The sequence below is a fragment of the Rhinolophus sinicus genome, chromosome 2, assembly GCF_057876585.1.
Source record: "Rhinolophus sinicus isolate RSI-liver-muscle chromosome 2, RSI-T2T, whole genome shotgun sequence".
Taxonomy (NCBI): domain Eukaryota; kingdom Metazoa; phylum Chordata; class Mammalia; order Chiroptera; family Rhinolophidae; genus Rhinolophus; species Rhinolophus sinicus.
The window spans coordinates 161087635-161101421 of NC_142502.1; the positions used below are offsets into that span (position 1 = coordinate 161087635).

The window sequence follows — 13787 nt, forward strand, 5'->3', positions numbered from 1 at the left end:
TTCATAAACCTTTCGTTAATGGCTATACTACGAAGACTGCGATTTGGTAGACGATTTTGGGTTAGTTATTATATCCTGGTGACTAATTTGCCTTCCTTAAAGGTTAACACATTATAAAATTTTAGGTTTTGTTAAACACTAGTTAGAGCATTAGGAAATATATGTAGGTCACCTATTCATTGTGTATGGGATCTGCAAATACAAGTTCTAACCGTTGGAATTAGGGGGATGCATTGCTTATAAAGGATTGCACATCCATTACTGCAATAGAAAGGAGTTGCGCAATGTTCTTGATTTGATTGTGGTTACTTTTATTTGGTAGTTCATCGTTCTGCATATGTTCGCACTAGATCATTGAGAGCAAAAACCTACATATGTTTATATATTTATTTCAAAGGGTTTATGTGAGTCCTAAAAAGGAGATAAAATATTTGAAACTACCTAGCATATTGCCTTACGTAGCAGACACGCAATAAATGTTCCTCCTACTTTCCCTTCCTTTTGTCTTCCTTGGGTTTTAGCATGGGTATTGGAATCTTTCAGCAATGTAACAAATACTTGTCAAAAGAGAAGTAAATAAAATTGTTCACATTTAAAAGTATTTATTTTAAAATTACTGTCAGTGTATGTTGAGCACTCATTTAACTCTGAGGATGGTTAGATGTTACGAGATTTTAATATCTTTTCAGAAACAGTCACCTGAAGGTCAAGTTCCGTTGGTCCAAGAAAAATTTACTCAGCATCTATGATTTATCCAGCTAGTTTTGGGCTAGATCTAGGGTGCTTTTTGAGTGCCAGACTGAGGAATTTGTATTAAATGTGGCAATAGAAAGCTATTGTAGATCCTGGAACACTTGAAAGCTAAAAATAAACAAACAAAAAAACCTTTTTAAAATGGGACCAAAAAATATTCTTTTCCAAACCTTCTCCCTAAAATATGTATGTACCAGGGGTGCCGCAATAATGTATATACATTTTAAGAGATGTTATCTATGCTCAAGCAGTAGTTCGCCATAATCAGAAGTGTCTGGACGCTGATGGTAACCACTTTGAGCACGTCTTGTAATTGCAGAAGTCAAACGTGACTTGTATTCATCTTTTGTTATCAGTATATATTATTACAATTGATACAGTTTTCTTCCATTCTTAAAATGTGTACACATTTTTTTTACACCCTCTGTATATCAGGTTAAAAAGAAGAGGGTAAATTCTCTCTACATCTTTGTGTAGTTTTTTAAATTGACCACCCAGTCCTGTGTTTGTGAACTAAAAACCACTCACTGTAAATATGGAACCACATGCTCTAAAGGTTAATGGAATGAGTTTCAACTGTAGGAAATCACTTTGAGAACTTCGGCTTCAAGCCATCACCACAAGGAGACCCAGTCTGTTCAGGACTGTTTTCTCTGACCCACCCGCTACCTGCAAGGATAGGAGAAGAAGACAGGCTGAGCTGAGGCCAGGTATTCCGTTCAACCCCTTTAAAGCGTCTGAATGTGTTCATAGTTTGGTCTTTTGTGGAGCCAGAACAGAAACAATGCGAGGGCTTTGGCTGCTGAGAGGAATGTACAGCTCTTTCACTCAGTCTGCACAAGCTGCAGCCCTCAGCTCCTGCCCTACTCTCAGCTTATCCCAGCCTGACCGCCCTGAGGGTAGATCCAGAATGCTTTTCCAGCTGGCCAAGAGGAGACCAGAGGACCAGTATGTGGCTTGTTGATCCAGGGTCAGAGAGAAAACCACAGATGGACTGGGAAGGACGATCGTGCCAAAATTTCAAACTAAATCTAGTGGTTATTTTCATTGTTTAGGAAAGTTTTATACTGTGTATGCTAGATATTTGTGTTTTTTCACTTTATAGTACTCCGTTGTAAAGACTGAACTTAATGACTCCCTTTTAACCTCTAGGGTTTCCAAAGTCCTCGTATTTATGCTGCTATAAAGTCTTTTCCATGATTTTCTGAGTCAGGAAAGAATCATTGTTAAGATATACCACATTTCAGTGCTCCAAAGGAAAAAAATCCTTCTTTCCAGCTGTCTAGACAATTTGGTTAGAATCTGGAAAATTCAGTTTCAAATTGTATTTGTTATTGTCTAGGCAAAAAATAATGAAATGAAATTTCAGATGAAATATAATCTTCAACTTCCTCCCTATATTTTGATATCAGCAAGTACCCAGGGATTAGTATCCAGAAATCATGCAGCCTTTCATTTATTTAAGACATGTTTGTAATTCTAAATAATTAAAGAGCCTTATTCAAAGAGCTTTTTAAAGTAAGTGGCACACTGGATACCTTCCCCCGTTCCCGTCGGAAAATGCCCTCGCTTTATTTCCTAACACTAAAAGAAATGATATGAGTGCGAGTAGCCATTGCGTGCCTGACCCCGTGTCTTTGCCATGTGACCGTGTGCTGTGAGCAGTTCTTACAGGGGCAAGTGGACGGATGTGCAAGTGATGGAGGCCAATTCCCAGCTCCTGGCAGCTGCCATTTTCACCCCTTTGAGATGAAACAGCCTGTGGCTAGTCAGCCTGGTAAAAGCCTTGGTGACTTGGAGGCAGAGTAGATGCCTTAATAGGATATGTCTTCTCAGGCTTAGGCTTTGGTTGGGCTGTCCCAGGTGGCTACACACTGCAGTTTTCAGATGCTCTCTTGTGACTTATTATTGTTGGCATTTCTTCATAAAAATATTTTGTAAAACGGTTTTAATGTAGTGGTTAGAGTTAATTTGTAAAGAGCAATTACTGCTTTGAGCTACCCAGTAATAGACATTTCAACTAAACGTTCTACCTGCAGATAGATAGATAGATAGATAGATAGATAGATAGATAGATAGATAGATAGATATTTTTTTTTTTTTTTTGTCCATGAAAGCTGGAAATGTGCAGTTTTTCACTTAGCTACTGTCTACTCTTCTTATTTTCCCCTCAGTACCCAAACCAAGGATTTTTAAAAAGTCAAACTTCAGAAGTCCTGAACCCATTACCCTTCCAAGAAATATATTTGAATAAAGAAATCCATGAGCTGTGCAGAGGGCAAGGTTACAGTAAATGCAACTTCTAAGTGTTAGTGGTTTGAGTTGCAGGAAGAGGAACAAGAAGTTCAGGTGGTGGTAGGTACTTTGATGGACTGAAAATTGGTAAAGGAAGGACACGAAGAGGCTCTGGCGACCTTGATGGGCACTGAACTCACCTGAGAATGTGGAAAAAGGGCTCTAGGAATGCCAGGTCTGTAACAAAAACATTTAATCGTCACAGGACACGATGAAATGTCTACTTTTTCAGATTCACTGGTACACACTTTTTTTTTTTTTAGTGGTTTCTCTCTTTTATGCATGCACGCATACCCACACATGTACATGTCTCCTGAAGGCAAGATTTGAAACCAAGAACAACATATAATAAAAAGGAAAAAGACATCGTTGGAGAAACAGCATTAGAACTGACAGAAAATAGAATCTGGGCCCTGGACCTGAAGCATAAACACAGCGGGTTGCACACTCAGTTGGCCCCAAAGAAACTCAGCCTTCCTTCTCTCCTTTCCAGCTCTTTCGCTGGGGAGGAGGGAGGGTAGACCTTTGTGAGCACTTGAAGCCTGACGGTACAGCAAGACTCTGTGTCCTCAGCTAGTTGTTTAGAGAACACTAGAGAGTTTGTACATGCAGATGAATCTTTTAAGTTTGAAAGTTATTCCACCTACGAGGTTCAATAATAGCTGCCATTTGTTGATCACTAACTTACAGGCATTGTGTTTTATATGCGTTAATCTCATTTAAACATCATAACAGCCCTGTGAGGTCATTATTCTTCCCCATTTTATAGAAGATAAAAGCTTAGGAGGTTCACTGACCTGTCCAAGGTCACACACTAGTGACAGGACTTGGATTGAAACTTAGGTCTGCTGGGTTGCAGAACATTTTCTTCACTCCCATCCTATGTGCTCTATTATTCGTAACTATAGAGACCCTGTTTCTGCTCTGAAGATCATTGGGTCTAGCCAACATGCTGCCTGAGGGCTACTGTGGAGAAGGCAAATGACATGTATCCCCTGCTCCGACAGATCGAAATGTGCAATTGCAGTAACAAGGTATGGGGAAGAAAGTTGACTAATTCTGGAACGGAAGAGGCACAATAAGATTTTTGCCAAAAATGTGATCCCTGAGCCGAGTTCAGAGGATGAAGAGCAGTTTCCAAAACGTAAAATGGTGAAAGGACATTCATTCCAGCGAGAGTGAACTGCAGTGTGCAAGGTACTAAGGATGAAACAGTGGTTGGTGTGACAAAACATATAGAAAGATTAAAAAAAAAAAATAGTATAACCTGAGGCCTCAGCCTCCTCCTCACCCAGCCTTCAGAGATACCCTGAAAGGTAGGGTTGTTTCAGCTTTTAAGATCGTCATTCCCCAAGAGCAGACGGCTGTATGAGAAACAGGCCATAATGGCAGGGCATTTGTGGGTAAACGTAGCGAGGGGCTTAGAGGTAGGTCAGACATAGCTTCTTCAGACTCAGTCTAGCTGCCAAGATGCTAATCCCTTGGTCAAGCCAGGGCATCTAGAGAAAGTGGGTGATCGTTTTCATCAGCAGCAGAGGTTTGGGGGCTTCCGTTTTGTACAAGGTACAGCTTGATCTCTGGAAAGTGAGGATCAGGACTGGATCTGGGTCTGGGAATGCAGAAGAAGCGGGGGAACATGAATTATGTCAGTGGGAGAGACTGTAAGGAGATACTGGCTGGATCCTGAAGCCATTCTGAGATTTTTATGAAGACTTTTACACTGGTTCTTTTGAAATGGGGGACTCACTCAGGGCCGTTGGGCCTTAGAATCTTCTCAGTTCAAAGCTACCTCCCCCACATTGCCTGGAAATGCTCTCTCAGCCATTCTGCCGCCATTTTGCCTTGTTGTGAGGATTCAATGAAGAAATACATGCAAAGCTTTTTTTTTCTTTTTTTTTTAAAAAGATTTTGTTGGGGAAGGGGAACAGGACTTTATTGGGGAACAGTGTGTACTTCCAGGACTTTTTTCCAAGTCAAGTTGTTGTCCTTTCAATCTTAGTTGTGGAGGGTTCTGCTCAGCTTCAAGTTATTGTCCTTTCAGTCTTAGTTGTGGAGGGCGCAGCTCAGCTCCAGGTCCAGTTGCCATTGCCAGTTGCAGGGGGCACAGCCCACCATCCCTTGCAGGAGTCGAACCGGCAACCTTGTGGTTGAGAGGACGCACTCCAGCCAACTGATCCATCCGGAAGCTCAGCGGCAGCTCAGCTCAAGGTGCCATGTTCAATTTTAGTCCAGTTGCCGTTGCTAGTTGCAGGGGGCGCAGCCCACCATCCCTTGCAGGGCTCAAGGAATTGAACTGGCAACCTTGTGGTTGAGAGCCTGCACTCCAACGAACTGAGCCATCCGGGAAGCAGCTCAGCTCAAGGTGCCATGTTCAATCTTAGTTGCAGGGGGCGAAGCCCACCATCCCTTGCAGGACTGGAGGAATAGAACTGGCAACCTTGTGGTTGAGAGCCCACTGGCCCATGTGGGAATCGAACCAGCAGCCTTCTGAGTTAGGAGCATGGAGCTCTAACCACCTGAGCCACCGGGCCAGCCCCATGCAAAGCTTTTAACACTAAGTCTGGCCCTCTGTAGATGCTCAGTAAATATTAGTTATTATCAGCTTCATCTTTATTGTTCGGCTTCATATTCTACCACTTAGAGATGGGTTGGTTCCAGAAGTCATTCATACCTCAGTGTGATTAGGCTGAACAGGTTACTTTGGAATCATTTGGCTTTTCCAGGGCTCTGAGGATTTTGAGGCAGCTGTATTATGAAATCTTAGAAAGACTGAACTTTGCAGGTAGACAGACCCTGATTGAAATGCAGGATGTGCCACTTGCTAGTTTTATGACCTAAAGGATGTTAGGAAACCTCACTTTCGTCATCTTAAAATTAAGGATGATGATAATGACCTTGTACTGAAGATTTAGTGAAGTAAATAAAAGAGGACCTAATGTAGGTAGGCAGTCCTGGCACACAGTAATCATTTAATAAACCTCAGTTCCTTTCCTTTTGACTGGATGCACTGAGGAGCAGTTTGGGTTCACGGAGGGAAAAGCACAGGCTGGGGAGGGCACCTCTTTCTTGCCAAACCCAAATGTTCTTTCTGCCTGACCCCACTTAGTCACAGCTGGACCATGATCTCCCAGCCTACCCACCCCGCTTTCTTGGTGTGCCGCCTCAGTTCTACAACAGCCTGCATTTCTCACGGCTCTGCAAAGCAGTGGCTGACTGGCCCTGTCTTTCCTCCTAGACTGTAGGTTCCCTATGGCCTGGGCAGCGACTTTTCTCTCTGATTCTCTGGTGTCTAACCCAGTACATGCTTGTGTTAGGCCCTCAGTAGATGTCTCCGTACCTAACCTACAGGGATGGGGGAGCAGAGACAGTCTGGGTGATGTCCAGCCACTTACCTAGGAAAGCTTTCAGGAAAACTGGATCAGATTCTGAGGGTAAATAGAAGAGGGAAACACCTGGGAAAAAGTTTAGCCACCACTGTGAAACTACATGAAATGGGGGGGATGAACTCAGAAGGGTGGTCTTTCCCTGCTCAGAATACGCTCAGGGATCTCCAGGGTTCCTGGAAGCCCAAAGGTGTATGTCACTCTCACTTGAAAGTCCTTTATGTCCTCCAGAAAGCCATTCAGCTAGTCACCCCTGCTGCTCTTTTTTCTGTGCCATTCGATACCCGTGTGTGTCTTGTGGGTACTACTGATTTGTGAGCATGAGGTTATCTGTCTGGCTCCCCCTCTAAGCTGGCAGTTCCCTGAGAGCAGTGTCCTAGTTCTCCATCTCCATCTCTCTAAAGCAGAGCACATACTTGACAGTTACGCTGTGTGCAAAGGAGCGCCTGGAGATTCTAGACTGGGATCTGGGAAACGCTGCCCCAAGGGTTTTGGGTGTGCGTCATGAACCTCCTAAAACTATATGGGAAATTGGGTGTATATATTCATAAATATGTTTCTCTGGTGAGAGAGGCCACAGTTTACAGGAGATTCCAAAATGTTTTCATGATCCTACAAATGTTAAAAAAAAAAAAATCCAATATTCTCATTTAGACATTTTCCACATACTTGTAAATTAAAGCTTGTGTTTTTATTAGCTGGGAGATATTTTTATGCTCCCTCGATTTCCAGGTGTGAACTACCGCTTAGAATAGTCCACGGGCGCCATCTTGGAGCCATGGATGATGGTTCCGCCCGGACGCTGCCGCTTGCACATCCCGGAGGGTCCACTCCGCCTTTCTGAGCTTCGTTTTATGTTTTTATCTGTGAATTTAGGTTTCTAATATCCTCGTGTCCTACAGGAATGTTGCATAGTAAAGAGATAATGGGTGTGCATGCATTTTATAAACTGTCAAGGTCTGTACAATTGGGGATGCAAGTATTACTATTAAAAATGTGTCATTTCTCGTGTTTCACAGTGCCAAGAATACAGTAGGCAGTAGAGAAATATGTGATTAAAATGACCATGGAATGGGCTTACTGGAGTGAGAGAGCGAGAGGTTTAAAGACACTAGTGTCCATGTGTCCCACAGGTCCTGTGGAGGAACTGGTATCCAGGCCTGGGACACAGGTAGGAGTACTGAGAAAATGATTTTCAAACAATGGTAAAAGAAATGACCTTTGAGATTCCAAATCCATTTGCTTTATTTTTCCAGAAGAATTGAGATTCAGAAAAACAGAGGCTGTCTGTCCCACTTCTTTTCAGAAGGGCTTGAGATTCCTCCTCATCACTTTCAGTGGAGGCCAAAACACAAAAAATCTTGCCTTCGTATCATGAATTTATTGACTTACACCAGGGTGATCACTTCATAAGGTATATAAATGTCTAATTACTATGTTGTATACCTGAAACTAATGCAACATTGTATGTCAACTCTAATTGAAAAATAAACTTTAAAAAATGGTACAGTATTCACACCACACAGTCTTAATTCCCTCATTGGGGTCACTTAGAGGCCCGCAGTTCTTAGACTACAGTGAATAGGCGCAGTGCACAAGAAAAACTCTTTTCAAAACACCTTTCTTCTTGGAATGTTTTCATAGACATCGCATCAGGGCACTGGCTATGTAGATTATTACCACCACTCTCAGCTCGACGAGACCCAGAGAAGTTCCTATGACTTGTCCAAGTCACAAAACTCAGGGTCCAAAGCAAGAGAAAAATCCAGATGCTCTAATATTCCAGCGTTAGAGCCACTGGCTTCTGTGTTCCTGAAGAGCACCCCTGCTTGATTCTGGCACATTTACGGACTCAAACTAGAAGAGTCTATCCAGGGGGAAGATAGATTTTAGCTTCAAATATATAGTCCACATAGGGCTGAAAAGACTGTGTTTATATCCCCTCAAACTCCAGGCCAGATACTTCTGGAGAAAAGCAAAATCTCATCAGGCCCCTGCCTTGCCCCTAATTGACAAAACAGTAACCTGGAAATGTTTTTTTTGCTTGGTGGTGGTGGTGGTGGTGGTGTGTGTGTGTGTGTGTTTTGACTATAATCTATCCTTCCATTTAAGCAATTTGCAATAGAGAGGAGTTTGAAATTACATTTAATTATTGCTGTATAATGAATGTTAATTAAATATTACTTAAAAATAGCCTTCTCTTTTTCTGTAATTGCATTACTTTTTTGAGGGGAGGTTTGTTTTGCTCTTTAACTTGATTGTGCTTTTGGAAAGTACCCTAGTACAGGGTATCCGAAAGCAGAAAATTCTGGCACTTTTCCCACTTTACATTCTTTCTTCTGTGTGGATGCCAGATTCCTTTGGGAAATCATCATTTGTAAAAGGTCAGGAGTAAAAGGAGGGGCGTCCTGTAGTGTACAGTTACTACTAATTAGAAACTAAACATCTGTAACCATGTCAGAGTTATTTGTATTTGAAGAGAAACATTTATACACAAGAGCCCTTTCGGTAACATAAAACACACTATAACACAAAGTGTGTGTGTGTGTTGGAGGAGTAGGGGACAGACAGAAGGGGAAGCTTCTGACAAATCACTGTGCTGAGTGAGGTCATTTGCTAATTAAATCTCAAAGCATTTTCAGAGTATTTTCTTTTCTCTGTCAAGTGAAGTTTTCTCACTAACCCCCATCACCCCCCATGGGCCAAAGCAAACATTTTACTCCATTTGCCAATTACAGATTAAACATTTAATCTTTTTTAAGAAAAAAGTACGTGAGAAAATGGGTGAGTTGGCAGGGCCTAGCCAAAGACCACTAGAGAATCTCTAGGTACCTACTGTAACCTTCGCCCTCAGCGTCTTCCCATAATAGGATGTAAGACGAGCTCTTCCCCATCCTGAAAGTGTGGGCTGATTGACCTATTGTATCTCACGGACCTACACGCTTAGGGAAAAAAAATGACACAATGTTTTGACTTACCTGGTACCTCTTTCTCCTCGTTGCCTACCTCCTCCTCCCTACCTTACTCCCCAGGATGAAATTCTGCTTGGATCATTCTATTTGTACAGAAATTTTATCTGTACTTTCATTGTCATATTAAGATAAATGTCAGTGATACGTCTGGGGTGTTAGAAACATTTCAGCCTTAGGGTTTTTCCTCCACATGCTAAGCCTACATGGCCACATAGGCCTAAGGGCTCAGATTTTACCAGTAATTCCTTCTTGGAATACTGATTAATTTGGAAATAAAACAAAAACAAACAAACAAACAAAAACAAGAGCCCATCGCTTTCCCCTGTAGACTCTGCTATCTTCTGATATTTCCCATTCTTGTCTTGGCATCTAAGACATTTCCGCAAGTTGAGTGAGTTCTTTTTTCGTTGGATGAAAGATCATGAAGTCTTGAGAGTTCTAGTCAAGAACTTACTCAAGCCAGGACCTACCCTATTGGGCTTTCCTCTCAAATAATATCAAATCTGCGAAGGCTCTCAGGTGCACAGTTTGAACAAAATGTTTGTGGACTCGCAGGGGCTGAGTGTTTACAAAGTCAAGAGGCCCTTCGATGGGGACCTGCCTTTCCAATGACCTGCGTAGAATCTCAAGATACCACTTGTCCATGACTGACTTATTTCAGAACTGGCTTCTCTTTAAGCTCTTTGGATGTGAGTTAGCCCAGAGGCAAGGATTTGGTGACTTGAGGGTCCATCTCTTGTTCTCTTGACGGGAGGTTCAGATTATGTTGTCTGCCATTTATGTCTTGACCCACTCCTCAGCCTTAATCTCCACTGTTATGCAAGAGCCACTACTTCAACCAGACACGTCTACCTTGAGCATTTCTACCCTTGCTTTATAACACTGTTCCTGGTCGAAACAACTGCCTTGTTTCTTTTGGCATTACTTGAATTGTGCTTGCTTTCCAGAGTTCCATCCTCTCAGAACCACAAACCACAGTTTTATCCTTCAGTAGCCGTAATGTCAAGATCACTTGCTTATCATTTTTCCAGTACTTGCTTGTACTTTTAGTCATCTCTTCAAATGTACTTCTCCTCTTGCCAACCAGAGTATAGGCTCCTCAAAGACGGTCCTGTTTCTCATGGCACTTACCATGGTGCTTTTGTTCTTTGTGAGTCCCCAATAAACAGTTGTTTGATTGTTGAGGTAATAAGCCATTTTTGCCTATGTGTTGTCTTGTTCTTGAAGCTTATCTGCATTTATCCCTGTGATAGAATCATAGATGTGAATGATATTTATAAGAATAGCAAAGTCACCTTTGGAACTAATGGAAGTGTGTGCGTGTGCGTGCGTGCATTCACACACACACACACACACACACACCCCACATCTTTTGGAATAAGGGAATTATAAAAAATATCATTTGGAATAGAACCCTGTCAGCTTTGGTGTCCCAGCCAGAACTAGAGAGATCATCAGATACACAAGGGCACAGATGTAGAAGTGAGTATTGAATGGTCTTGTTTTCTATTTCTTTCCAGATGCGGTTGTTCACCTGTCTACCGCTCCCGTGAAATGGCAGCTCGTGCCTTGGTCCCATTTGTTATGATAGACGAAATCCCTGCCACCATCCAAACTCTGTTGGCCAAACTCCCCAATTGCACTGACCATTGTTTCCGGCAAAACCATATTCACGGGACACTTCTCCAGGTAAGTAAAATTACTTTGTGTGACTTGTCAAACACCACAGGATTAAACTTTGGTGGCTCATGTACTGTTAGCAGGTAATGATTTGATGCACAGGCTTTTAATTTTATCCAAAAAACTTTTTCCTATGGCTGAAAGAACAGGTATTTCCTAGGTGTATTTTTTTCATTACATTCATGAATACAGTGTCACACCATGATTCTCCCAGATCAGCTGCTGCTTTAAATCCTATTTTCTGCAGCATGCTTTCCCATTTGTACTTATCTCTCTGAACCAGGTAAAATTTCGTCTGTTCCATCAAGTATGCCTGCAGAACATTCTAAGCCACTCCCTGTTCAGAGTTAAATCGTGAGCATTCCTTGAAAGAGAAGTTAGCCCAAGAAGCACAAGGGAAGTTAGTTATATTGGGAGTGTGCTCTGCAGCATAATTCCATAGTACCTGGAAATAGCAAACCTACTTTCCAGCTTTCTCTGTGCTGCAAAGGAGACTTTCTATTTTGAAAAAATAGACTTCTTATTGAAATCCCTTTTAAACCCTAACTATAAACTTGGGGGACGTGGTATTCTGATGTTCACATTGGTGAAAAGATTTGAGAAGATCTGCTGCGGTCTCTCACTGTGGAGCAGAGCTGGGAGTGGGATTTAAATAGGTCATTTTCTGATTTGTGAGTAGAGTTGAGAGATGGCCTTGAGATCCCAATATATGTTATTAACTTGAGGTCTACACTGCTGACAGGTAAGGCAGTGAGTGGGTACAGGGGTTAATGGCATGGGACTCTGGAGCTAGACTGTCTGGGTGTCAGGCTCACATCTGCCACTCACTGCCTGTACATCTGTGTCGTCAGTTTTGAAATGAAAATGATGGTGTATACCTCATAGGGATTTTTGAAGACTAAATTAATTAATGCATATAAAGTGCTTAGAATAGTACCTGGTACATAATAAGATATAGAGATATAGTTATTGTTATGATTAACAGTTTTAATGAGCCTGTACTATAATGAAAATTAATATTTTTAGTAACTAAATCAATTCCCTCTAGATGAGACTGCAGATCGACCTATCTTCTGGCCTGCCTTCCTTGGTTATTTTATATATTCAACAAGTATTTGCTGAATGCCTCCTACCATATTACTGTGTCACAGTGAAAACAATGACAAATCAGTTCTTACGTTGAAGGAGTCGAGGACGAAATAGACCAAGAAATGGGCAATCACCATGGAGTGTGCTAAGTGCCAGAGAAGCACGTAGCAGGGACACCTGATTGATCTTGGGGAAGTCAGGGAAAGCTTCCCAGAGAAAGTGACATCTAAGCAAAGAGCAGAAGTTAGCCAAGCACAGGGAGGAAAACATCTCCCATCCAGAAAGGCTCAGGCGGGGTGAGAAGTCAGCCCATCTGGGATTGCAAGTTTGAGCGGGACTGAAGTTCTAGGTTGGCAGAGCTCAAACTGGTCTCAGGATCTCTTTACCCTCTTGGAAGTTGGTAAGGATCCCAAAGAGCTTTTATCTATCAATAGTTAATTAGAAACTGAAACAGAAAATCTTAAAACGCAAGATCTCACAAGCACACATTCCATTAGTCATTAGCGTGATGGCATCATCACATACCTTGTAGCCTCTGGCAAGCTCCACTGTACACTTGTGAGAGAATGAGAATAAAAGAGAATAAAAGTAATGTCTTAGTGTCATTTTGATAATAGTTTAATCTTGCAGATCTCCTAAAAAAGATTATGCGACCCCCAAGGCTCCCAGACCACATCCTCTGGTCTGTGATATATGCCGTGTGGATCTTTGGTGCTTTCTTCAGTACAAATTCTTCAGCACTCTTCCCCCTCGGTCCTCACTATGTCCCTGTCAGAAAGAGAGGATCAGCAGTTATTATCTTGGTTTTAAAGATGGGAGCCTGAGGCCCATACAAGTTAGATCTCTTGATTCTGTCAGACTGCTGCTTCTCTGAAGGGAAGGAGCTAGCCATAATGAGTAATGCAGAACAGGCGTTTCAAAGATTCATAGACTATGCATCTGAGTTAGAAGGAAGGCTCAGATTATCAAGGGTGGGGGAGGGATCAGCCATCAGCTCTTCTTTATTGAAAATCCACTCTTGGCTGAACTTTGTCAGAAGTGGTGAGGTTGGAATTGCTTCTTTGGCTCTTTCACTAGTTGTACAAATGGGCCTCCCAGCCGAGTTTCCCACACACACCACTAACGGGTCTGGCTCGTGTTTCACCAGTCTGCCCAGCAACAAAACATGGTCATTTGCTCTGTCTCTGGGCTGCCTTTGATATTCTCAAATTTACTTTTTCTGCAACCCAAAATGTGAAATAGGGTGGGAAGGTAAAAACCCCATTACTCTAGGGTGGTTGTGGTTGTTGCTTTTGTTCCTGAGTGTTGGAGTGATGAAGGGCTTGTTGGAAAAAAGAAAAACAACAACGGTATGGTTGCTGGGTATTGTGTTCATGTTTGTCAAACAGATTGCTGTCTTTACCAAGATTGGTTTATACCCTGGTTGAACAAAAGGAAGTCAAAGGCATGTGAAAATCTTTCTGTCATGTCTATTCGCATGTCTCATCTGTATTGTAATAGTTCTGTTCCAACCTGTTGTTCTTTATGGGAAAACATAAGGGGTTAAGACGGGGAGGGCTCTTTTTCTTTTCTACAGCTTATAGATCCCTTCTCCACATAAAGCTACCTTTGAAAC

At 42.1% G+C, this 13787-nt stretch overlaps 1 protein-coding gene across 3 annotated transcripts in view; it reads left to right on the plus strand.

The window, feature by feature from the left end:
• THADA (THADA armadillo repeat containing) overlaps positions 1 to 13787 on the plus strand; it is a 294124-nt gene that overhangs the window by 150254 nt on the left and 130083 nt on the right. For all 3 annotated transcript variants that reach the window (XM_088796191.1, XM_019748640.3, XM_088796192.1), the window contains exon 29: positions 10924 to 11092. In XM_088796191.1, the coding sequence (XP_088652317.1) occupies positions 10924 to 11092 (169 nt within the window). The remainder of the gene's footprint in view (positions 1 to 10923; positions 11093 to 13787) is intronic.